This window comes from Phascolarctos cinereus, unplaced genomic scaffold (genome assembly GCF_003287225.1).
Source record: "Phascolarctos cinereus isolate Bilbo 61053 unplaced genomic scaffold, phaCin_HiC Scaffold_726;HRSCAF=1367, whole genome shotgun sequence".
Taxonomy (NCBI): Eukaryota; Metazoa; Chordata; class Mammalia; order Diprotodontia; family Phascolarctidae; genus Phascolarctos; species Phascolarctos cinereus.
This window is the reverse complement of record NW_027556098.1, coordinates 338,112,894-338,140,072: the sequence shown is the minus strand read 5'-3', so window position 1 is coordinate 338,140,072 and position 27,179 is coordinate 338,112,894. Positions and strand designations below refer to the sequence as shown.

The 27,179-nt window shown below is 36.0% G+C and overlaps 1 protein-coding gene across 1 annotated transcript in view; it reads right to left on the bottom strand.

The window, feature by feature from the left end:
* The window catches only part of FNDC3A (fibronectin type III domain containing 3A), a 212,585-nt gene that overhangs the window by 41,671 nt on the left and 143,735 nt on the right, over positions 1-27,179 (bottom strand). Inside the window, 9 exon segments of the mRNA XM_020993811.2 lie at positions 870-1,044; positions 2,197-2,321; positions 6,187-6,240; positions 10,386-10,524; positions 10,949-11,008; positions 13,276-13,433; positions 16,698-16,756; positions 19,910-20,179; positions 21,652-21,889. Coding sequence (XP_020849470.1) covers positions 870-1,044; positions 2,197-2,321; positions 6,187-6,240; positions 10,386-10,524; positions 10,949-11,008; positions 13,276-13,433; positions 16,698-16,756; positions 19,910-20,179; positions 21,652-21,889 — 1,278 coding nt within the window.

Below are 27,179 nucleotides of genomic sequence, written 5' to 3'. Positions count from 1 at the left end.
CATGGAGGAGGTGAAATCTTTAATGATGGAAGGATAACCGATAATGGGATCAGAGACCTACGAGTAGTAGAAATACTACTGAAGCTTACTATTTCCTATTTCAACTGTAAATGTGAAGTTAGAAGAAACCGAGTCTTCTTCAATACTGAGTGTAACCCAGGTCTAACCTGGATGTTTACAAGATTTAATAAAACACAGAAAAACGTTTAACTTTTTTGTAGCTAGCTACAAACTGTGTTTTGGTAGATGGATAGTCATTTAAGGTTAGGGCCACTGAAGATCCAGAAGCAAAACTGCCTTTTCAAAGTGACTGCAATCCTAACAGCAGTTCAGCCACATCTATAGTCTAATGAAGATGAGACCTTACTGTGAAGCCACTTCTCAATCTGACCTATTAGTCTCATGGGGGAGCTCTTTATCTTTATTGTGGTAGCAGGCACTCCTTTATATACACTACAGCCCTTTGAAAAGCAACCATATGTGGTGAGCTGGATAGTACTTTTTGTTAGTTTTCAAAGTGCCACTGATATTGTCCACTCTCTACAGGACTAGGGCTGTTCACTGAAGCCTCAAAGAGACCTCATTAACTTGACTTGTTGTAGAGTTGTACCTTCTCCCGCCCCCATCACTGTAAAACAAAAGACAGATACACACAAAACCTCAAAGAAACAATCAAGTACCCAAACTTCAATCGAATTAGTGGCTGGGCTGAAGAAATGGTCAGGAAATACATTTAATTTTTAAAAATTATGCACCAGATCTAGCACTATATAGTGACTAAATCATTTATTATATTTGGATACCACCACTGTGCTAAAAAATGTCTGTAATTTCAAATGCCTCATTTAAAAATACACATTAACACTTACTGATGTCTCTTCTTCCATCTCTAAAATATATGAGATTCCTTCATCTGATGGTGTTCCTGAGGGTTTACTCCACTGTAAGGACAACCAAGTAACTCCAGCTTTAATGAGTGTAGGACTTGCTGGCATGGAAGGGGCACTGCCTGAGGTGTGATATAAGACTTCTTCACTAAAGCCACTGTTATAAACAAAAAATATTCATATTGAATGGAATGAACTAGAAACATTCTTTAATACCATAAGAATTAGTATATGATGACAGATTATGATTGTAGTGGTAATAATTCCTTGGATTTCATAGTGACCTTCTGTTAAATGTAAAACTCTTGTAATATCCTTTTATTCATGCTATTCATACACATCATTCTATCTCCTAGCTGTGTTTATACTTTTGTGCTGACTGTCTTCCATGCATGGAATGCATGCCCCCTTTCTTGTCTTTGCCTCTCAGAATCACTTATTTCCTTCAAGAGTCAATGCAATTACCATCACAAAGCCCATCTGTGTTCTCCCAGTTGCTATCCCTACAATCCTAGTTACCTTATATTTGTTATGCATGCAAATATGTACATACATACATACGCATATATGTAGTCATACACATACATATAGTCACCTTCTTTTAGCATGATCCTCAAAATATTCATCACTATCACAGCTCCAACTAATTAAAAGATATTTTAAAGAGAGTATAAATAATCTCTGGGGTAGTTACAGAAACATAAGATAGTGATATCACCTCATATTTTTATGGAATTTTGCTATTTTCAAAGTCCTTTAAAATAATTTTATCTAGATACTGCATGAAAAATCAGTTCTCAATCACTAAAGTCACAGGTCAACTATCAATCATTTTCACTAATCAAATGCAAATTTAGACCATCTATTTAGATGGATGATCTAAAATTCATTTCAATGTTACTTTGGGACATTTATTAAAGTTCTATTCTAATGCCTCACTGGGCATGGAAGCAACCCTGAGTCCTCAAGACTATGTCAAATAAGGGCAAGCTTTACCAGGTTCTACGTCAGACTAGGAGAGGCCTCAAATTCTGGCCTGGCAACAAAGGAGTAGCCTATTTCAATTTGGAAAGACATCAACAGAAAGTTGGTGAAGGGTCATGATTTGGGGGTTGGGGAAGAGACCTTAATTAAGTATAAGTAAGTACTTTACTGGCAAACATGCTTTTGTTTACTCTGGCCCAGCAGGAGTCAGAAGAGAATGCCTTTTGACATCACTAAAACTCTAAAAGCAGGATTTGCTCCAGATAACTAGCTCTGTGGAAAACTGAAGAGCAATTCTCATATTAGTTCACATAACGTGACTTACCTTGTGCCCTTGTCATTTTTGGCTGCTAGTCTAAACTTGCATCCCATTGCTGGTGACAATTTAGTAATCCTAAATTGCTTCTGTTGCCCAAAGTAACACTGGCAAAATTCTCCATTTCCTTTCCCCTAAAATGAAAACATGAATTTTACATTTTGTACATCGCTACAAAAATATAAATCAACACCAACGTTACCAAAGGCCTACCGCGCAACAAACAAAATACTATACTTCAAATGTGTTTTTGTTGAAGACACAAGCTACAAATATCAAGGGAAGGCAAACAGTACTCGAAAAGTTCATTTATCTGATAGCTCAAAAGTAATGAAGGTTTATATATATATATATATATATATATATATATATATATATATATATATGATTTGGTAGGAAAATCATGGCTCTATCTAGCTATAAATTTAAAGGGCTTTAGGAGAATCTAAACCAATGTGTTTAGTTTAAAAAAAAAGCTCTATATTTGCAAGTATAGAAAGCTTGAACTAAATATATGAAATAAACCTTGTGGGAAGAAATGCCTCCTAGCTAAGAGTTACAAAATAAGGAAGAGAGGAAAATTTGGTGCTAAATAGTAACTGTTCTAATGGAAAGAAATTATTACCCTATTTAAACACATGCATGCTTTTGTGGAGCTGGTAAAGGAGCATCAAGGTTTGTATTGCAAATTTTAAATAAACATTTAACTGATTTAAGTCCAACACCATGAAAAGAAAAATTATAACACCTAAACTTCTCTTCTCGTATATCAGATTCAGAGCTTTCTATCAGGGGATTATGTTTTCATATACATATATGAATGTGTGTATTCTTCTATTAGTCACAGATATTCAGTACTTTTTTTAAAGTCAGACTTCAAGTCAACATATACCAACTCCTTTTCTCCCTTAAAAGTAGAGTATAGTTCCGGGACTGAATAGGCCACTCAAATGGATTTATTTCCCTCGGGCTACTCCTTTTGGCTGAGTTCAAATCCTGACTCAGATACTTACTAACCTGTGTGACCTTGGGCAAGTCACTTAACTACTGTCTACCTCAGTTTCTTCTTTTGTAAAGTGGGGATTCTAACAGCACCTAGAGGAGGTTAGGAGCAAGTGAGATAACATATAAAAAGCACTTTGCAAACCTTAAAGTGCTACATAAGTGTTAACAATCATTTAGCACTAGAAGGACTAGGTATGTTAAATGACACAAAATGTTTTACAATTTTATTTTGAAATAACTTTTCTCTCATCTCTATTTTCTCTGCCTTATGGATAAAAAATAAAACTCTTGTTAAGTGACGCAGCTTGGCCCTTTGAGACCTTCTTAAATTCCAGTCCTTCTAGTGTTAGGAGTGGAAAAGAGTTACATGTATTATCTGGAAAGGAACAGAATACACTAAAAATTCTTTAAATTGTTCTACAAAAATGTCACTAAGAAAACGACTGCAATTAAGAGCCTTGAGCAAGACTTGGTGTTAACAACAGTAAGAGCTTGCCAGTGGTATAGATGCCCTTTTGAGAAGCAGATGGCATAGCGGAGAGAGTATTAGGGAGTTAGGAAGGTCTAGATTTAAATCCCAATGGACACTTATGAGCCGTGAGATGATGGACATACCACAATTACTCTGAAGCCCCAGTTTCCTCATCTCTAAAATGGGGATAATTCTAGCTATAATTTCTACTTCACAGAGTTGTTGGTAGTAGGCACAAATTAAATAGCATCTGTAAAGCATTTTGTAAATCTTCAAGTGCTATATAAATGTCAGTTGCCACTCTAAGAATACTGACCAATTCATTAATGGGTCATATCCACATAATTCATGTAAGTTCTTATTAAGCAATAAAGTAAAAAACTTAAGTTTCACAATCTTCCCAAAATTAGCAGAGAGATAATGAAAACTGATGGTTATTTTCCAAAGAGATGTATTCATTGAGTAGAATACATGTAATAAATTTCAAAAAACCAGCAAAGTTGAGATGATTAAAATTTTTTTTCTCAAGTGCTATAAATCAATTACATAAAAGGCAGTATAATCTTATAAATAACTCTGAGTTGTCATCAATGGAACTACTTAGTGTGAACTAGACCACTGAATTGCTTTGGCAGACCTATCATTATTCCACAGTTAAGGAAGAAGGGAAAAAAGGGAGAGGAACTTACCTGAAAAGAGTCAAAGCAACTTTATTCCTAATAGCAACAAAGTGGATCTGAAAGGGAGTGTGGCATCAAGATACAGAGAGCTAGCAAGACTTAGTGATTCAAGTCCCACCTCTGACCATATTGGTTCAGAGACTTGGGGCCAGTCACACAACCTCTTACTGGTTCTAGAAAACTGACAGGAAGTGTCACAGGAAGTGCCAATCTGTACTGGAAGAGGTACCTTGGAGTTTCATACACCAAAGAAATGACGGTTCTCAGCTATCTCTTGGCTCCAGGCATTTCCACTCGCTGTCTCCCACGCTTTTCCTCCTTATCTCTACTTCCTCCTGCTTCCTTCAGGTTCCATCTAAAATCTCACCTTCTACAAGAAGCCTCTGCCAACTCCACTTAATTCTGCCTTCCCTTTGTTGATAATTTCCTATTTGTCCCTTATAAAGCTTGTTGTCTCCCTCATTAGATTTCTATCTTTTGCCTTTTGTTGTATCCCTAGCACAAAGCAAAGTGCCTGGCATGTAGTAGTTAATTAATAAATGCTTACTAACTGACTATTCCTATCATTAACAAACTAGAGGCAATCTATTACATTTCAGAGCTAGGAAATAGTTGAACAAACTTGTGGTATACCAATGTCCCAAAAGAAAATTATCATGCCATTAAAGTTATAGATATACAGTCTATGAAGAAATGTGAAAATATATACAAAATCATGCAAATAAGAGAAAGAAGAATTAAATTACAGAAAATACACTAATAAAGGAAAGAGGGGGCAAAAGGACAGAAACAAGCATATGTATATATACACACACACCTAGTTCTTTTGAGTTTTGCAGTGCAGCAACAACATCTCAGAAACCAAACATAAGTAGTAAAGTCATTATAGGGCCATCCCTAACTTAGACCAATAAACTTAGTTTCATTATATAACCAAAGAAGTAGTACAACAAAGTACAAATTTTATTCTTACTAGCAAGCAAAATGACTTTATTTTCAGATGTATTAACAGAGAAATTTTTATGGTTTCATAGGCATAAAGCAGAGGGAAAAAGTAGTAAAACACAGTTAACATATAAAGCCATGCTTGGCCTGGCCATGGTCTCTACTTCAGTGCAATCTTCTCACTAGGGAATTGAGCAGTATGCAGCTTTGCAAAGAAAGCTGGAGGCAGTGAGTCTGAGCTTTGCCAAGTGAAGTGACCTAACCAAAATGGTTTGAAAGAATGGGAAACAGAAGGGTTGCAGGGGTCTGGGATCTGGCTGGCTATTACTACTGTGAAAGTGAATATTAAAACTACCTAAATGAGGTGATGTGACTGAGATAATCCACTCTGCAGCTCTATTCTTACCTCTGTAGCTTTAATTAAGGCTCTTCTCTGAAATCAGATCTACCATCCTTTGTATTTGACAACTCCTAGACAATGTTTTTGCTGTCACTGCTTCTAGACTCTTCTGCCAAACTAGGATTAAAGCTGCTTTCTTTTTTGCAAGGCAAAGAAAGGCTACACTACAAGAGAAGTATGCTAGCTACAGTCGTAAGAGTAGCTTTAGCAATTGAGTTAGCACAAAAGTTTTAGGCAACTATGGTTTTGTACATATTAACTTCTCACCAAACACTGCAAACAAGGTCAATAGGCTTCGCAAAGGGCAAAAAATTATTTTGAAGAGTAAACTGGAACAATATAAATATGAGACTTCATTGTATGGTACTATTCATAGGAAGCCTGAGTTCACAGTAGCATGAGCTTTAAAAACATGGGATCTCAATATCTACTTTAGTATGAACACGATCCTGATCACTCTGAGGAAATAAAAATATAACTAGTATTAACTCACTTACCTCATCCCATTCTAAAAGGTAACTTTGGATTTTAGATCCATTGTCACAAGGTGCCTAAAATAGAGAACAATTACAAATCAGAACCCTTGACAAAAATTTATTGTGCTGGACTTAATTTAAAGAACTTATGTCAAAGCCGTGTGCTATGACTTTTACTGACAGAAAATGTACAAAGAACAAAGAAACAGCAAATAGTCATTGAGATACTTTTTAAGAAGAGACTGCCAGGAAGCCTAATGGTTAGAACACTGTACTTAAGAATTAGTATTTGAGTTAGAATATACCTTAGATACTTGCTAGCTGTGTGACCTTGGGAAAGTCCCTTAATTTTTTCAGCCTCCATTTCCTCATCTATTTACTTCCCAAGGTTATTGTGAGGATCAAAGGAGATAATCCAGGTCTGTGTTGGACAAACTTTAAAGTACCATATATAAATGTTAGTTATTATTAAGAAAACAAGATTTGGAAGCAAAGGCATGGAGGTGGGAGATGTAATATTGTAGATCGGGAAGAGCAAGTAAGTCAATTTGGCTATTGCATACTGTGTACAGAGAATAATGTGTAGTCAATTTAGGAGAACAGACTGAAGGGAGATTATGAAAAGCGTTTAATGGCAGGGGAGTTTTTAGTTAATCCTAAGGGCAATGGGAAACTACAGCACCTTTTTTTTTTTAAAAGAAGTTACAGGGACAGAACTGCACCTTAGAATAAATATCAATTATGCAATTGAGAGGAAGATGAATTGTAGAAAAAAAGATATAAAACACAGGGAAACCGATTAGGATATCTATAGAAAAAAATATTTATAGCAGCTCTTCTTATGGTGGCAAAGAACTGGAAATAGAGGGGACACTCATCAATTGGAGAATGGCTGAACAAGTTGTGGTATATGATTGTGATGGGATACTATTGTGCTAAAAGATATGCTAAGCAGGATGTTCTCAGAAAAACTTCAACTTCAGTGAACTGATATAAAATGAAGTAAGCAGAATCAGGAGGACATTGTACACAGTAACAGCAATATTGTTAAAGATGACCAACTGTGAAAGACTTAACTACCCTGATCATGACAATGATCCAAGACAATTCCAAAGGACCAGTGATGCTATCTACCTCCAGAGAACTGATAAACTCTGAATGCAGATTGAAGCATACTTTTTAAACTTTCTTTTTCTTTTGTGTATGTGTGTGTGTGTGTTTTCTTTTGCAAAATGGCTAATATGGAAATACGTTTTGCAAGACTTTCCATGTATAATGTATATATCAAATCCAATGACTTCTTAATGGATGGGGGAGGAGTTGCAGGGAGGGAGAAAATTTGGAACTCAAAATGTAAAAATGAATGCTAAAAATGGAAACAAACAAAAATAAAAAGCTTTAGTATTAGAATCACATACTTTATTGCACTAAAAACAGATTTGCTTTCATTTAATATTAAATCCTCACAAGCATGGTTATCTGACTTCCCAGACCAAAGCAGATTAGAAACAGCAAACTCACTGGGCTAGATACAATGAAAGCAGCCAGGAATGACAGCTGAATGCCTCATAAAAGAGGAGCGAGGAAAAACTAAAAAGCAGACATCAAACTGTGATCTTTATTATAGCTCATTTCAATTATGAATGCTTAGAACGATGAAAGTAACTTACCAAGAAAACATTACAGCATGCTAAGTACTTTCTGTTGAAGAGGGAGGTGTGTGTGTGTGTGTGTGTGTGTGTGTGTGTGCGCGCGCACCTATGAGTCAATATCTCATTTTCCAGGCAACACTGACAATAAGCTATTCATATATAAATATGCATGCACCTTATACCTATTATGATTTTTAAAAAACTTATTTCAATGGAAACCTTTCTAAAATAGGTTACTTACTGTGACTTCTAAAACTAAGAATACTGAACAAAACTGAACTTATTCTTGCTGCCTAAGGTCTAGCATTATGAACTGCAAATGACTATAACATGTTGCTAGGCTACGGTGATATCAGAAAGGCAACGTGGTACAGTAGAAAGAACTGTGAAGACAAAGTCAGGCAAGATCTGGGTTTGAATCCTAGTGCTTTTCACCATTGGGCTGAAAAGCACTTAACTTCACCAATTCTCAGCTTCCTCATCTGTAACATGCAGTTAATGGTAAGGTTAGTCCCTATCTCACAGAGTCACTGAAAGAATCAAATGAGGCTAATTAAGTGAAAGCACTTTGCAAACCTTAGACTATATAACTGTTGGCTTATTGCTTTCTATGCCATCTCGGGCTACTGAAATATGCTTGTCCCCATATTAAATGATTTGAAACTCCTATCCATTTTTGAATGTGTGTTTGTCTTCTATAATTTTTCTGTCTCCTCTCCCTTGTTAGGTTTTCATAATGCCTACTTCTAGCAGTTGTTGTACAAGCTAGACCACCTAACTTGCTGCTTTTCGTCTTTGGTGACTTAGGAAATCAGATAAACAGGCTCCCTGAAAAGGCATATAAATAAAAGTTAAAACACCTGAGCAGGACTAGAGGGACTCTTCTATGAACTGGAATTTACTGAATGGAGTTTGTGACAACTGTTCGGGCTGTTCAGAGACCTGCTCTGCTTATTTTTCAGGTTCTTGACTGTGTATTGGTTGGCTGTGGTTGCTGGAAAAATGACTGCTTCCTGTAACATAGCTTAGAAAAAAGTTTAAAAATAAAAAAACCAGATTTTCTCCCTTCTGGTGGGCTTTTACAAGAGAGATATTAAAGATAAAGTTCATGTCAAATCTTCCAAATAATAGAATATTAGAGTTGGAAGGGATGTTAAAAATCATCCAATTTAATCACTCATTTTACAAATGGGGAAAGTAAGGCCCAGAAAGATGGAAAGATCTGGATTACAACTCAGGACTCTGACTTTCTTTTCTTTACAACATATTGCCTCTAGACATAATTTCAGCTTTTGATTAATTGGAAAAATCCACAGAATAGAATACTGTACTCTCTGACCATGCTGGTGAAAAATAATGTTAAATTAAGTGGTTCTAGGTCCTTAACTACACAGGCAAGTTAGTTCCTTGGCTTCATGGTAACACTTTTAAGACACATCTGTATGCACACATGCACCTTCACATAACCTGTACAATGTTTCCTAATTCCATGGAAATAGCTCACCAACTAGAATTAGACTTGGGGAAGAGGGAAGGTCCATTAGCTCTAAGCAAATATGGATATCTTGAGAATTTTAAGTTAACAGATGCATTCATTCAATATGCAGTCTTAGCTTTGGTTTCCTTATCTGCAACCTGGGAAATAATACAAGACTACTTACCTCATAACAGGGGTGTTATTTATGAGAGTCAAATGAGATAGTTTATGCCATGCATATAATCATAAAACACAGCACAAATGGAAACTATATTAGCTAGACCCTTCAAAAACAAGTCCAACAAATCAGGACATAAACACCATCAAATACCTTCAAGATACTTCTTAGGAATCAGTGTGTGGGTAACAATGTTTTTGAAATATGCAGAGCAGAAAGCAATAAAAGACGTCTTTGGACAGTCAGCATAGTGCTCTGATACAAGAAATTACTATTTTCTACAATTCTCTATCAGAAATGCCCCATTTTTTCAAAAGCAATAAAAACAAAAGCTCTGTGACATGCAAAACTAGGGCATGCAGACAGCATACAGCATGGTACTGTGGAAAGAGTGCTGAATTTCAAGTCAGAGGACCTAAATTAAAATCTTAATTTCCTTCTCTGCTACTTGTGTGACTCTGGGCAAATCACTAAAACTCTCTTGGATTAATTTTCCTCATTTCGAAGACAAGGGGGTTGGATGGAATGGTTTCTGAAGTCTCTTTCAGCTTTAGAGCCAGGATTCTGTGAGGCTAGGGCTGAAAAAATAATTTGCAACTAAACCAAAGAAATAGGCTGTCTTTCCACAGATTATAGAAAGGATTTCTAGTCTGTTTTTTTCTGCCCAATTTTCACAAGTGCACATGTAGACAACTGCTGATAATGCCTTAGTTTCTTCTGTCACACACTCATGCATTTAACAAAAACATGAGCAGCACTGCATTGAAACATGAGGAACAGTAATATGCAGATATGTGTTGCCAACTAGAAAAACATGATATATTTTATCTCTCCAACAATAAACGAGAATTCAGTTCTTTGGATAAAAACACTCAACTTTCTGTCTTAAAAAACCTTTTTAGAATGTACTTACCTTCCACTGTAATGTAAGTGAGTTTTTGGTTCGGTTGGCAATTCTTGGTGGATTGGGTATATCTGGTTCACAGCTCAGTGTAGTAAAACTTTCAGCTTCTGAAGGGTTTCCCTTGACAGAATTACATTCTGCTTGTATTCTAGAGTAGTAAAATAAATAGCTTACCTAGAGGAATCCCTGGATTCTTCTGCTAACAGCATTCCCCTTAACATACTTAAAACATATTTGTTCAAGAGTTAGTTTTGTACAAATGTCAAGAGAAAATAAACTTTTCCCATAATTATTAAATTGTGAGTAAGCTGGGCAGATTCCATGTTGACTGATGCATCTTATAAAGTGCTTATTTGCACATTATTAGAATACTAAAGTTAAAAAGATTGTTTTTTCAAAGAAAATACAAATAATTCTTAAGCTAAGTGCTACTGACAGAAGCCTATATATTCCATTTCAATCATGTTTTCCTACCAAAATGAATATATACAAAGAGATTCCTTCTCGGAAGTTACATTTTTATAAATGCCATTTGCTACACTAGAAGAAAATAAATAGCTTGAGTTACTCACTTCGCATGGTAATCTGTTGCTGGCTTGAGGTCATTTACAGTGATACTTGTTTCTTCTCCACTGGGAAAAAAGATTTACCATTGCTTTTATACTCTGTGGCAGATCATTCTGTGATAAATGAATACTTACCAGAACAATTACATTACTATCTATATAAAAAATATTCTTCTGATTCTAGTACATGTAAGTGAATCTTTGTGGCTGATTTAGAATTTAGATAATTAGGATGTAAGCTGTGCTGAAATGTATCTATGTACTCCAAAGATAGGGCTTCACACAGATTCATTTTGTTAGACTAGAACAAGGCAAGGAGATGGACATTGAGCTTACTCAAGAAAAACTACTTTTACACAATTAAAGCATTACTTACAAATAACAGCTATAGCAAATATAGCAAAATCTGCAAAGTTTGTTGGCTATTTTTTCATGTTGCTGAAGTGCTTCAATGTAATAAAACTGTCAAAATGTTCCAAAATCCTGACTTTCTCTACTTCAAATTAGTGTACCTCATTTCATAAGAAAAGAATGGAACTTGTGGTCTAATGGAAAGAATACTAGAAGACTGCATATGAAGTCAGAGGAACTGAGTTCAAGTCCTAATCTGTGACCACAGGGAAGTTAATTTCTCTGGGTACCAATTTTCTCACTTATTAAGTAAGGTTGTTGATCAATATGACCTCCAAGGTCTTTTCTAGCTCTAAGCCCTAAAAGCCTATGAATTACTAAATAAAGAAAACCTCTCAATGACGAGTCGTTCCCTCCACCCATCAGCAGCAGATTTCTCTACCATGGTTTGTATCAAAACATTTCTCACCTATGGCGATGTTATAGGTGTGGACAGCTGGATATTAAGTCTATTATCTGATTTCAATGATATAGGAAACTCCCAGGTGAGGAAGCTCCCTTAACCAATATAGGCGACAGCCATGAGGATGACTGTTTTTTTTTCCAGGGCACACAACCAGGAACCAGTATGTGTCAGAGGTGGGACATAAACCCAGATCTTCTTGATTTTGAGGCTAGCTTCCTAATTAATCCCTATGTCATACTGCCTTTTAGTTGGTCTCTCTGTTATCTATTTTTTATTTCTATTCTTCATCTCATTCTCTTCCCTTTCATATTCCTCAGTTCCTCCTCTTCTCTGCTTTCTGTGTTCTTCCTTTCTTCTGCTGCCATCCAGTAGTGACAGAAGCTAGTGTAGATAGATAAGCAACTTCCATAATTCAACAAATAAAAAACGGATCCAGATAAAACCAGATTTATAAGAAACAAACCCCACAGAAGGAAATGCTATCATAAAAAATAAGACTATCAGAGCAGTATGCCAGGAAGAAAGCCTAGTAGGATTGGGGTGGAGTTTGGGCCTAAGGTCCTTTCTGCAGTGCAGATACAGATAGGAATATCTTAAATATTTGAATAAAAGCCATTAGTAACAGAACAGTAAGAACCTTTATTTTATCTGAAAAGAGCTGGTGTGTATTCTGGTCTGCCTCAAAAAAACTTGTTAGCTAACAAGAAGGTGTCAGTGCAGAGTAGGGACCAGGCACTTTGTAAGACTACTCTAAGGGACTGACACTTTATTAAACTTCCCTTTTCTTCTTTTCACCCAGCTACTTCTTTAAGGAGCCTACCTAGAAAACTACTTTCTTTCTGGTGTAGGCCTGGTCATTCAGCTCTTAATGTCTTTCTTTGTACTTGTAATGCAACATATAATTAACCACTAAGAGATCGCTGTGTTCCATTTAGCAGAGACTAACTAGTATATGAACAAAGTCTAGGAAAAAAAGCGTTTGTTATACTGAAGTATTCATAATAATCTCCCTATATTGAGTAACATCAACCATACTTATGGCCAGCAATACACATTCAAACTTGGCATTTAGAACCACAGCTTATTTTCAAAATTTGATCATAAGTATAATACTCAGGCAAAAGAACTATATTTATAGATATAAGTAGACCATCAGAGTTAAAATCAATTTTTTTCACAGATCAAGTCAATGGAAGAATCTCAAAAACATTTCATACCTGAGAGCTCTCTATTCACCTGTGATTACATTAATGTAAGGAGAATTACCAATGCAGAAACTGCTCCTACCACTGTAGTTTGGTTTCTTGTTTATGATTTAGAATTTTAGAAAGTTGTTTGAGAGGCAAGTTAAATGACTTGCCCACGGTCACACAGCTAGCACGTGTCAAAAGTAGGACTTGAAGCCAGGTGTTCCTGACTCCTTTATCCATTATGCCACGTGGCTAACTTAACCAATTTAGAGTAGGAAATTAGTTTATGTAATAGGAGGGAGAAAAATAAAATGAAAAATACCTACGCATAAACACTTTTATATTTCCCATCTTTTCCAGTATTTGAAACCAGAATTTCATAACCATATAGCTCCGGTACATTATTTTCCTCTGTTTCCCCATTAATGCTGCTGGAAGGAGGTGACCATGTAAGTACTACTGTTCTTGCTTGTATGTCTGATACCTGTTAAAACATAACATTTAGAAATTCTTTAAAACATATATGTAGTGACTGAAATGTGATTGTGTAAGTGTGCTGTGAAGAATTACAAAAAAGGTTCAGAACAGGCATGACTTCCTACTCTTAATACACACATATAAAAAGCTTTTAATTTAATGGGAAGGTAGAATTAAACACATGAAAAAGAAGCAAACTATATATGATACATACATATATAAACATGAAGATACACACATTTATATACAATAGTTCATCTGGAGATATATGCCAATTTTCAGATGGGCATAAATACTGGTGAAAGGTCAGAGAGAGAGTGTGCCAAGTCTGGGAACATTTAGGGCTATTCAAAGTTACTGGGATTATTAGTGCCGCAGAATTAAGCAGTTCCCTGCCTCCCCTCCCCAAATTGTAAAAAAAAAAAATTTTTTTTTAAATTCTCAAGTTCAGAACATAATTATCTGTATTTTCTGTATATGTCTATTCTGCTTAGGAGAAAGGCTCAAACTGGGATTGTCAATTTAAGAAATGGGGGATAAGGAGTAAATTTGAGAAATATTCCGGAAAACAGACAGAACATGTTAATGGTATGGATAGATGGATTATATACCCTAAAGAGGAAAGGAGAGGGGAGGGAAAAAGAGAGAGAGGAATGGGCAATAAATTTGTAGTTGTTAAGTGTGAGAAAACTAGAGGAACAGGGATGCTGGCAACTGTAAGAGGTAGGGAGAGAATAAGTTGCTGGGAAGGATGAATTGTGAAGATATAAAATTTTAGGTGGGTTTAATTTTGTATGTTGGTGAAACATCTGCATGACATCTGCAACTTATTCTGATGGCAAAAAAAAATGGGACTGTCACCTAGTGGGGGAAAAAACCATGGCTACTTATTTATTCTAGTCATCTAAATTTAAGAAGTGTGTTATTAAAGACTTAATATGTATAAAGGACATGTTAAGAAAAATGTCCTGAAATACAACGGGGCCTTTTTTCTATGCATATTTCAAGCTTTACCTTCAGTGGATGGAAACTGTAGACTAAAAATATTTGTTAGAAAAATAAGGGTAAGTATTAATGATTCTTATCAGAGGATCATAAATTTAGAGCTAGACAGTCCCTCCGAAGTCACCTAATTTAACTTTCTCATTTATGGACAAGGAAATTAAGTCCCATTGTTCCCAGGGTAGTAAGTGAGATCCAAGACCCAAGTCTAATAACTATTTTTGCTGGCCTGAGATCCTTTATTGTTAGTTATAGATACTTGTAGCTATTATGTGTATATGAAATTGCTAGGATTACAGAAGTAAACATTCAAATGCTAATACTGTTAAAGCCATCAGATTCCTTTTTAAGTAAAAATATGGAAATAGACATTGGTAGTATTCTTTTACATACACATGCTAATTTGCAAAAATAGGTATGTTATATTCCCCCCAAACAAGCTTTAAAAGTAGATAAATGTAGATATTCAATGTAGATAAAAACTAGTATATTCAAACCCTGCTGTTGCAGACGCTGGAAGAAGCAGGGTTATTGTGGCTTAGTGGGGCAGGAACAGTGAGCTTTTTCAGGCTTCTTAAAACCAGGCATAACTGAAGGCAAACTGGCCAGTATAACAGAACTAGGGAGCCTCTAGGTCCTAGAGTCTAAGAAATAACCTTGTTCTACTACACATAGCCTATTCCATAAAGGAATTTTTTTTTCTTTATACTCTTTTCATTTTCACTCACTTTTAATGCTCTCAAAATGATTTTTTTTTTAGTAAGAGACTTTTCTTATTTGTTTTTGGCACAAAGCAAAGGGGGTTAGACTTAAGTATGCACAACATTTTTTAATCATGTAAATTCTGATTTAGTGCAAACCAGAAGACATTTTTCTCACATGTCTATGGGTCTGAGAGCTTTTTTTTTGGTGAGCGTTAATGAGTTTACTTTGTAAACTTTTTACTTTTTATATCTGTAAGAAAATTTTAAAAGTACTTCGTATTTCCAAGAAAAATTTACCAAACTGAACTTTAATGGTCACAGCAGCTATATCTATTAAAGAGACAGTATCCATTAAATGTCTGAAAGCTACCACTTCAATATACATGAAAACTTCCTTAAAATGCTTCATTTTTACATATTTGTTAGCAAAGCAACAGATGTTCTTTTTCTAAAGTTTTGTTCATGTTTGTTTACCTAGACTCTTGAAAACATGACTTGCAGGACAAAACTGGATACCACTTACTGATTTCAGAACCCTATTCTCTCTTCTAATATTGCTAGCACCCTGGCATAGGCCATCTTCCTCACATTTAGATTATCGCAATAGCCTGCTGGTGGGTCTGCCAGCCACTAGCCTGTCCCTCCACTCCAGTCCATCCTCCATTCAGTTGCCAAAATGATTTTCCAAAACTCAAGGTTTGATCATATCACCTCCCTACTCAATCAATTCCAGTGGTGTCCTACCATATCACTTCCAGGATCAAATATGAAATAATGTGCCATTCAAAGCTCATCATAAACTAGTCCCCCTTTCCCTACCTTATACCACCTTCCACTTTCTCAAGTACCCCCCCCCCCAACGCCACCAACCAGTTCTCTTTGATCCAGTGATAATGGCCTCCTGAATGCTCCTCAAACAAGATCCTCCGTTTCTGGTTGTCCCCCTCAGGCCTAGAATGCTCTCCTCTACTAATCTTTGCCTCTTGGCTTCCTTCAAGTCTCAAGCCAAAATCCTTCCTTATTCAAGAAACCTTTCCCACTCCTCCTTAAGGTTAGTGTCTTTCCTCAGAAATTTTCTCCAATTCATCCTTGGGTTATAAAGAACTTTGAATGTCAGAATACTTATATTTGATCCTGTATATGATAGAGAGCCACTAGAGTATAGAGCTTGTTTGTTATGTTTATTTGTTTACTTTAGCTCTCTCTCTCACTAGACTGTGAGCTCTTCAGGGTCAGGGGTTGTCTTTTGTCTTTCTTTGTATCCTCAAGGCTTGGCACAACGTCTAGCATGTAGCAGGACTTAATAAATGTTTACTAATACTTGTAAATACATAATTGTAATGTTTATATTTTAGTTAGTCTAGAATTAATTCTAAATTAACAGTTTCTGAATTTCTTTAATAGTACTGCTACAGACTAACATATCTTTAATAGCTATTTTAAAAATAATATCTGAAAAGAAACCTCATAAATCTGCACATATTCCATGTATGACAATTATTACCAGTTTGTATATACAGAAAGGCAAAATCTTCAAAAATGAAGAATGTATCTCAGGTACTCACCACTGGTTTGGTAATGCTAGAAAGAAGGGCTTCAAGTGCTTTTGTTTCTTCATCCTTTTCTTTAAAAAAGTAAAAAAAATTTAAAAATATTTTAAAGAAACTGCACAAATACAAATGTGACTTTTTTATGCTGCAACTTATATCCCAAATCCATCAATTTAAGTTATTTCTCCTGAATTTCCACTTAACAGCTTGCTGCCAGCATTCTTTTTTTGGCTTAAATATCTCTTCCAATGTTATTTCTGAAGCAGTAAATAAGTCATTCATTTTTTTATGACCAAAAAGCAAAAATAATTTCTCAAAAATAAAAAGTGAAAATGTTGGCAATCAAATTAGACAAATGAAATGTTACATATATACCATGGCCTAAGGAAGACCATATTTGTGAAATTCAAGGTTCTAATTTGAGAAGCTAGTAGGGAGGCTGTTGCATGACATGTTTTAATCATAGGGCCAATGACTGGATTTATGACTTCATTAGTACAGTAAATCCCCTCTCTACCAATGTAGGCCATCACCTTGAAGCTTACGAGTCTCAGCTGCTTGGAGCTCTAGTGAGCTGTCTAGGGATTACACAGCCGGGATGTGTTACAGGGAGGATTTGATTTCAGTTATTTCCGGCTCTAAGATGGTGGATGGAAAAGGGCTTACTCAAAGTCAGGAAGACCTCAATTCAAGTTCTGTGGCCCTGGTGAGCTTAAGCCAGATATTTCTATAAAGATGAGTGCACTTCACTTCACTAGAATTAAGAGCCCCCCACCAATATTTCTGGAAATTGAAGCAGTGGACCACTTAGTGACTCTTGCAGTTTCCCAGAAGACTACAAACCTTGTAAGGCTGGAACTGATGAAGAGAAAAATCATGAGGGTTTAAAGCCACAGAATGCTTATGGTCATTCATGTGATAGGAATGGAATTTCATGGTAGAAAAAGATAAAATCAAATTTAAGTTACTGCATGGGACTAGACAGATGGGAAAGATAAGAGAAGCCACATTTTAACAATTTTCCTGAAGTTTATTTTTATTTCCCTTTCCTTTTTCCAAATTACTAAGTTGAGCTATTTACTAATAAAATACAAATTAGAACATGAAGTATCAATTTATCCAAACTCATTTAAGGATAAAATGAGTTGATAAAATGCTTTATTATATAATGATGCATGTTAAAGGACATCAGTATTCTTTACTGTTACTGTCTTGTACTAGCATTTAAAACAAGTTTTTAAAAGATTTATAAAAAAGGCACTAGTTTCTATTTCTAAATTTTCATGGTCAAACAGAATTATGTGCCTCAGTGTTCCCATGATACTCTTCTGGGTGCTACATAAGGTAAAACTGACATAGTCCCAGTTTACAATTGAAAACAGTCTATCTGTATCCCAAAGAGACAAGAAAATGACCTGTATGTACCAAAATATTCATAGCAACTCATTTTGTGATGGCAAAGAACTGGAAATCAAGGGGATGTTTATCAATTGGGGAATGGCTGAACAAGCTGTGGCATATGATTGTGATGGCACAATTAGTATGAAATAATGCAAAGTTAAGTGAGAAGAACCAAGAGATCATTGTATACAGTAATAGCAATGTTATAATGATGATCAACTGTGAAAGACTTGGCTACTGTGATTAACGCAATGCTTCAAGATAGTTCCAAAGGACTGATGATGAAAAAATGCTATCCACCTTCAAAGAGAGAACTGATGAACTCTGAGGGCAAACTGAAGTAAAATTTTCTCGCTTTATTTTTCTCTTTTTTGAAACATGGCTAATATGGAAATACATGTTGTATGATTTCACATATATAATTAATATCACATTGCTTGCCTTCTCAGAGGGTATGGAAGGGGATGGGAGGAAGGAAGATAATTTGGAACTCAAAATTTAAAAAGGATGCCAAAAAAAAATTTGAAAGAAAAGAAGAAAAAAAATACACACTAGTATAGCATAAGACTGTGGGACAGCTTATGTTCTAGTTTAATTGTAACTAACAGCATGCAAAGAGATAATAATATGAAAATTACTTGGAGATATTTGTACAATTAGACTGCAGAGGATTTTTAAACAGATGTTATAGAGAATATATCTTATTCTACAGGCAACAAGGAGTTGGAGAAGTTCTTATATATTATGTTTGTATAACTTTTATGGATAATTTCTGCTATGGATTTTGGAATTGCGTCAACAAAATACAACCTTAATTAAATCTTTTACTCTCAAGATGGAAATACAGTTTGTCATTCCATATAAATGTCAGTTATTATTTTAAAACTAAATTTATTGAAGCCTGTCTCATTTCAATTTTGTATCTCCTGCACCAAACACAATTTCTTACATTTTGCAAGTAATTAGTAAATGTCTAAAAACAACAACAAAAATCAAAGCAGATATCAGGAGGAAGAATATCAAGGATATTAAGAACAAGAACTTTACAACAAATCATGAAATAATTCAAGACCAAGAAGGTTACAAATAACTAACTAAAATAAAGGGGTCAAAAGTCCTTGAGTACATAGTGTATATAAATAGACAGCTTTAATTTACTCTTTACTTATACAATATTCAGCAACACACAGGGATTACTGCTCATAATTTCCTTGAAAAAGGACAAGAAGTACTGGGTAGAAAAAGAAAACTATTACTTTCCTCCTACTTGGTTGGGAAAGGTCACATAAGGAGAATTTAAGGGGAAAAAAATCAGGAGGAAGAAGGGAAAGCAGATTTTATAAAGCTAGAAGAAAACATTATCCCAAGTATTAGCAGTAGACTGTACCCAAGTATAAAGTAAGGAATGAAAATAGGTATAAGGGGGTAGTCAGAAGATTGTTATGGGAAGAACAAAGAATAGTTAGGACAAAGATAAGAATTGAAATCAAGGTCAGTGGTATGAAAGGACTTTGAAGTAGATAATACAGACTTTTGACTTATTTCTGATTTTTCATTCGGAAATTTCTTCTGGACAGGCAGTAGGCCATTTGAGAGAGACCATGTGAAATTTTACTACTCATACCATGGTCAAATAAGATGAAACTATGCATTTTCAAAGCTGTGAAGTACTGGATTCTTAATCTACCAATTTACTTCACCACCGTAGAAATAAGTACATTGTTAGAATGATGTTTTACCATGACAAAAGTTAACAGGTTAAACAAAATGTGAGAAAGGGGGAAAAAAGATTAAACAGAAACAGGAAAATATGATATTTTAATTACCTTCTATTTCTGTATCCATTTGTGAGACAACTTTTCCTTTTCCTGCTTTATTCTTTGCTGCTCCTGTGCTGAAGCCACCCACATTATGTCCTTTTATAAGTCCATTATGTTCATTTGTAGGAGAAGGACATTTCTGAGGTGATGATGGTGGACTACTCAATTTATCTTTTTGTGATCCCTGTCGATCTTTTAATTTCTTCTGTAAACGCTCGTAAGTTTTACTAGATCGTTCATCTCTAAAGTTAGATCTACCATGTGTAGAGAGTGAATCTAGAAATAAAAAATAAAAAAAATTTAAATCACATTAAAATACTTATGAAAGCATGAAAAAAGCAAGTCAGTACCAGATACCTAAAAGACATATGAATAAAAATCATATTATCACAACCATAATTGTAGATAAGACTTCTAAGAGCAATGTTAGAGATAAAATCAACAGGATTCATAAATGGTTGGCTGTAGAAGGTGAGAAAGAGAAAAGAAACAGATGATTCTGAAAGTTCAAGCCTGGGTAACTGAGATGACAGTTCAATCACAAGAAAAGGGCGGGGGAGGGGATTTTGAACTGAGAGTTCAGTTTTGGATATGATAAATGTGAAGTGACCGTGGGACAACCTGGTGAAAATATCTCACAAACAAAATAGTGGGTCTGGAATTATAAGGAGGGGTAAGGGTTAGAGATTTTGATTTGGTGGTTACAGAGGTAATAAATGAAATGGGAAAGTATGTAGGAAGAGAGTACAAAGCGAGTAAAGCCTTTTGGGGCCCCCATATTTAGGGTCTGAGACGGGGAAGAAGATCCAGCACCTGAGACAGAGGATTAATATGAGAAGCAGGATAAGAAATTCCTAGCTTCTCAGGGAAGCCAAAGGAGGCCACTGGTATCAAAAATGCAAGAATCAAGGACTCGAAAAGGCAATAAAAAAAATCATGAAGGGCTTTCTTCAGCTGTTTCAAAAGAGTGACTGTGTACAAAGCCATATTTCAAAGGGCAGAAGGTTTTAGTTAGAAAGCAAGTGGAGACAGTAAGTACTAACTATTGTTTCCAGAAGATTGGCAGTAAGAAGGAGACAAACAAGAGGATATGGGGGTGAGGCTGATCGAAAATTTTTTCAGGATAAGGAATAAGACTATGCAAGAATATGATATCTAGAAATGTGTTCATCTTTGAAAATCCCACTGTAGTATAATAATATGAATGTAACTTGGTAGAATGTAAACTCCTTAAGAAAGGGACAATTTCAATTTCTTCCTTGTACAATCCCCCAGTGCCTAAGTGCTTTGTTGAATTGGAATTAACTGGATATTTCATCATAAAGCACTTTCACTTCTTTAAGTAGAAATGACCAGTTTAGCAGTCCTCAAGTCTAATCCTCTAATTTTTCATGCAGAAACTGTGTGCCTAAGGTCAAACAGGCAGTGGCAAAAATGAGATTTGAACCCAGGTGCTTTGAATTAAAATATACATTATCAGTTTTCATCTTTTATCTATGTCAGTCACATCTTCATCCTTCCAAAGTACTAGTAATAATGAAAATAACTATGATAGCTGACAGCACTTTCAGGGTTACAAAGTGCTTTATGTACTATATTCAATATACACTTGGTAATCGATTGATGTGGTAATCCTATGTATAACAAAATCATTTCCAATTGAAGATAACAAAGAAATGGCATGGGTATTTTTCAACAGGAGGACTGTTTTTTGAAAAGAGCTTGTTAACTTTCATGTACATACTTACCTAGATCTCCATACACCTGTGAAGGATGATACTGTGGTATATACTGTGTGGCCATATCTCCAGTTCCTGTTACTGGTGAGTATATATGACGAGGCGGAGGAGGCATCATAGCTGGAAGAGGAATGAAGCCAGGAAGAGGAGGATGGGGAGGTCTGTGTATCACTGTATGACCACCAGGATGAAACTCTGGTGCTTGGGGAACCACAACAACCCTTCGAACACCATTGTCTTCAATAACCTGTTAAGTCCCAAGAAAAGAAAAGGGATGAGCATTAGCCTAAAATTTATTCCTCAAGACCTGAACAGGTGCTTTAAGGAAAAATGTCCACCATATTGTCAAAATAATTTATTAAATACCTACTTCATATGGTACCATGTAACGTTCAAGATGTATCCATCAACAGATATTAATTAAGGGCAAGGCACAATACCAGGTGCTAAGGATGCAAAGGCAAAAGTGAGGCAGTCCCACCTGTATAGGAACTTCTAGGTTTACCAGATATAAACATAGAAGTAAGACATATGAGGAAATGTCTAGAGAGAACAAAGTTTGGGGCTGGGGAGAGGGAATCAGAAAGGTTTCATTCAGGAAATGTTTCTTAAGAGGAGCTTTAAAGGAAGTTAAGGGTTATAGGAGGCAGTGGTGAGAAGGCAGAGCATTCCAGCTGGGATGTGCAAGACACGGAATGTCATGTGTGAAGAACAGAAAGCAGGACAGCTTGACTGGAAGGTGGAAGGCAGGATCAGACTGGAAAGATAGGCTGGAACCAAACTATGAAGGTTTTTAAATAACAATTTTTATTTTATATTAGAGGAAAGCACTGGACTTCTGTGAACAGATGGGAAACCAGGTCAGACATGTGCCATAGGCTTAGGAAAAGATAATTGTTTGAAATCATAAAATTATTAAAAGGATAAGAAGCATCTCATGGTATAAGAACCTATAGGTTAAAAAAAATCAGCTCACAAAGTAAAAAATGGTATTGAGGATCAAAATTCTACGACATAAACAAATTATTACAACGAGGAGAAAAATGAGTGAACTATCTAAAGTGATGGATGGGGTTGTGCAAGTAGCTCACTTAACTATCAATCCTGAGTGGCTTCGTTTAAACTACTATCCTCTAACAAAGTCCCAGTAATGGGGGAGTAATTAAAACTATAGTACATAGTTAGAAGATTGGATTAAAATTCATAAGACCTTGCCTTGATGCCATCATTAACTAGCAATGAAACTCTGGGCAAGTCACTTCATGTCCCTATGCTTCAGTTCTTCAAATATAAAATGAAAACGAGGACCAAATGATTTCTATGGTCCCTCCTAATTCTGATGTTTGCAATTCAACAAATAAGCCCCGTAATTTTTAAATTTAGATTCCCAGATAACATAGAATTTCTTTTATGCATCTGTAAGAATAAATTATCAACATGTTTACTTATTTTTTTCTCTCCAAAGGCTCTGGGTAAGATGCTAAGGTGGCACAATAAGTAAACTTTTTTTTTTTGCTTACTTTTGACTTGTTTCAGAAAGTTGAAGTTGGACAGATATATGACCTCTAGAAAAATGAACATTACTATAAATTAGCAATACTTAATTTATATGCACTTCATATATAGCTGTAACATAGCTGTGAGTCAGCTCTGTAAAACTATAATTCTTCCTTATTACTTTTCTTCTCTCCAGTACTATATGCCTGGACTGCCAACCTTAAAGTGAAGAGTCAAAACCACCTCTTTACTTTCTACTATGTCCCTTTACTTGATTTTTCTAGAGCAGCTTCCTACTGCACTGTGGAAAAAATTCGAGATTTCTACTGTCTAATTTTTTCCCTGTTTTTGCCTTTTTTGATCCTCTCATTTGCTTAAATTCTCTTTTGTCTAGTCTTCCTATACCCAAAGTTCTGAAGGGAGCATCTTCCCTTCAGTGTTCAGAGGTCTCTTCTCTCCCTCATTCAAAGTCTTTGAAATTTTCAAATCTTCCATGAAACCTTCCCAAGTATAAGAAGTTTTAATGACTTTCTCTGTGCTCAATTTGAATGAGAAGAACTTCCATGGCTGTTCTCTATACACATAACGAAGTTACCTTTGTCTTTTATTTCTTAAATTAATGCACTTGAGAAATATTTCTGCTGTACTTTTGCAATGCTTTTATTTTACTGTATATATTGTCTTAGAGCAGATCTATTTAAGTGAAGCCATATGGTATCTATCCCAGGCAACGTGAATACATTTTTAAGGGAGCAAAGCAGGGGATGTGATGGTGACCTTTAACATTTTTTTTTCTATATTAAAAAATTACCAAAATTCATTTATTTTATATGCATTTATAATCTGTCCTATCTCTTCCAAATGAATAATGACAATTGCAAAGAAAAATAAAGCTTTCATAATAAGCACATATAGCCCATCAAAACAAATTTCTATAAGGCATAAGGTCAAAAAGGTATGTCTCTTTCTGCATTTTAAGTTCATCATCTCTCTGGCAAGAGTAATCAATTCTTTTGAGCCACCTTAACACTATGATCAAAATGTCTGTGACGTGGGTATGTGTTGTAGGCTACTCAAAACTACCTATGCTTCTTAATGTGAATTGCTCATAGAAACAGAATATGGTAAAAGCACATTACATACATATGCTGTTAATGCTGCTATACTTGACAAATTATGTTTTCTTCAAGATTTTCTCCTGAAGTTCCTAGGTTAAAAATCATAATTGTGAAATTACTTCCCATGCTTCTGCCATAGTATGGTACTCAATCAAGATTATCTTGAAGCTAAATTTTAAGGTAAATTGTTTAGGAAGCATGAACTTCCTGAAGACTTCTGGTATGCACTGCAGTATTAGAAATATAACAACAAAAATAGTTTCCTTCCAATGAATTCATTTGTCTTAGATGAAATATAAACATGATCAAGGAACAGAAAGTTGCTTCTTCCCACTAAGTGAGATCAGATCAAACTGCAAAGCACATGCATAAGGAAAGATTACTTGGGGACAGAGTTAGTAAAGTGGTGTTTACAGGCAAAGTCCACTAAGACCAGTTTTCATAAGAATTCCAGTTTGGTAGCTAGACAAGATTTAAGATAAGAAAATGATGTATTTTATAGCCTCTTCAGAGTATCAGAGGAGTCCAATATATGTCAAAATATTCATCGTGGTACTTTTTGTGGAAGTAAAGAAATACAAACAAAATGGGTGCTCATTCATATGGGAACAGCTATAAAACTGTAGAATATTAATAAAATGGGAAGGTAGTGAGGAGTCATTTATTAAGCGCTTTCTATGTATCAGGTACTGGGCTAAGTACATGCTGTACAGTACGAAATGATGAATATGAGGAATTCAGAGAAACATAGGAGTATTTCTATGAATTAAGGGAGGCAGATTGAAACAAATAGAACCAGAAAGACAATATAACTAAAGGGAAGCAAAACTCTGAGTAACTGGAAAAACAATAATAATAACAACAACAACAACCACCATCACCACCACAACAACCATGGTCCCAGGGAATAGTTAATGAGACAAACATCCTTCTTTCCCAAAAAGAGGTGGAAAACTAACTTTTAGTGCCTAACTTTTCCTTTTGTTGTGGAGATGGTTAGAATTCCACAAATGACAGTGACAGCAAAACAAAAGGCCTCAAATAAGCTCAAGTTGATACTATCCCAAAGCTCCCGAGACAATCACTACATGCCTCTTGATGGCCCCAGAATTTTACAATTTTCCTCAATAGTCATTCCACCTAGTGCTGCCTCTAACTAAAATCTTTGACTTTCAAGAGCAAGGACACAAAGGAGAAAAAATAATCAGTCAAGAAGTAATATTAAGTATCTATTATATGCCAGGCCAGATACTGTGTTAGAGATATGAAGATAAAAATTAAATAGTTGCTGTCTTTAAAGAACTTATTTTCTACTGGGAGAAACAACTTATAGACATAGATGTAAACAAACATGGTGATTTAGGGAAGAAAAAGCTGGGGAGATCAGGAAAGACTTCATGTAAAAAGGCTGTTCTTGACTTTATTTTCTTGAAGGAAAATAGATTCTTTTTTTTTTTCCTAGGTAATGGGGTTAAATAACTTGCCCACGGTCACTCAGCTAGCGTCAAATGTCTGAGGCCACATGTGAACTTAGGTCCTCCTGACTCCAGGGACGGGAAAATACAGATTTTAAAAGGTACAAGTAAGAAGGAGGTGCTTTTTAGGCAAAAGGGCAGGTTCAAAAGCAAAAACTGAGGGGGGGGGGGCAGGAGCCAAGATGGCAGAGTGAAAGCAGTGACTTGCTTGAGCTTTCCCCCAAACCCCTCCAAATACTCATAAAAAATGGCTCTAAACAAATTCTGAAGCAGCAGAACCCACAAAAAGACAGAGTATAACAAATTTCCAGCCCAAGACAACCCGGATGATTGATCAGAAAGGTGTATCACGCCAGGCTGGGAGTGCAGTGCAGCACGGCGTGGGCGCACAGGCCGCAGGGAACCTGGAGCAGGCCTCAGAGGACTGAATCAGGGCAGCTGTGGCAGTTTCCAGACTCCTCAATCCACCAATGCCAAAGACAACTTAGAAGGTCAGTGGCAAAAGTCTCTTTCTGCGGTGCTCAGACAGGAAGGTGGGGTTTCAGCTCCATTCCCCAAGAGTGTGGCCCTAGGTGGGGCAGCTGCTTCCCGAGCTTCAGGCCCACAGACTGAGGGGGAATCCAGTGGCTGATCAGAGAGGGATTGCAGGGATTTCTTTGCCAGTGCTGAGGCAGGAATCTCTTGCTTTGCCCATGTGTGGATCTGGGTCACAGCTCTGGGCTGTGGTGGTGCCGTGAGGAGGAGCACTGGCGTGGAGGAGCTTGTAGTGCCTGTGGAGAGGAGCCCCTCCTCACAGTTACAGGACGGAAAGGAGTACTTGTGGTCACAGGCCAGGAAAGGAGTAAACACCTCGCCCCTTATCATACCACCTTGGAAGAACTGAAAATTTACAGGTCCCTACAAGTATCTCTGAAAACAGCTATATAAACCCCTGAAGCTTGGGACAGTACACTCTCCACATTGGAAGCAGACTCCTACCTTAACAAAGAGTTTAAAACTCAAGTAATTGGCCAGCAAGCAGCTCAAAAAGAGTCAGACTATATTATCTTACTTTGGTGAAAAAGAAGATCAAAACATACAACCAGAAGAAGACAACAAAGTCAAAGTTCCTACATCCAAAGCCTCCAAGAAAAATAGAGATCAGTCTCAGGCCTTGGAAGAGCTCAAAGGGGATTTTGAGAAGCAAGCAATGGAAGCAGAGGAAAAACTGGGAAGAGAAATGAGAGTGATGCAAGAAAATCATGAAAAACAAGTCAACAGCTTGCTAAAGGAGACCCAAAAATATACTGAAGAAAATAACACCTTAAAAAACAGCCTAACCCAAATGGCAAAAGAGGTCCAAAAAGCCAATGAGGAGAAAAATGCCCTAAAAAGAAAAATTGGCCAAATGGAAAAGGAAGTCCAAAAGATTACTGAAGAAAATACTTCCTTAAAAATTAGAATGGAG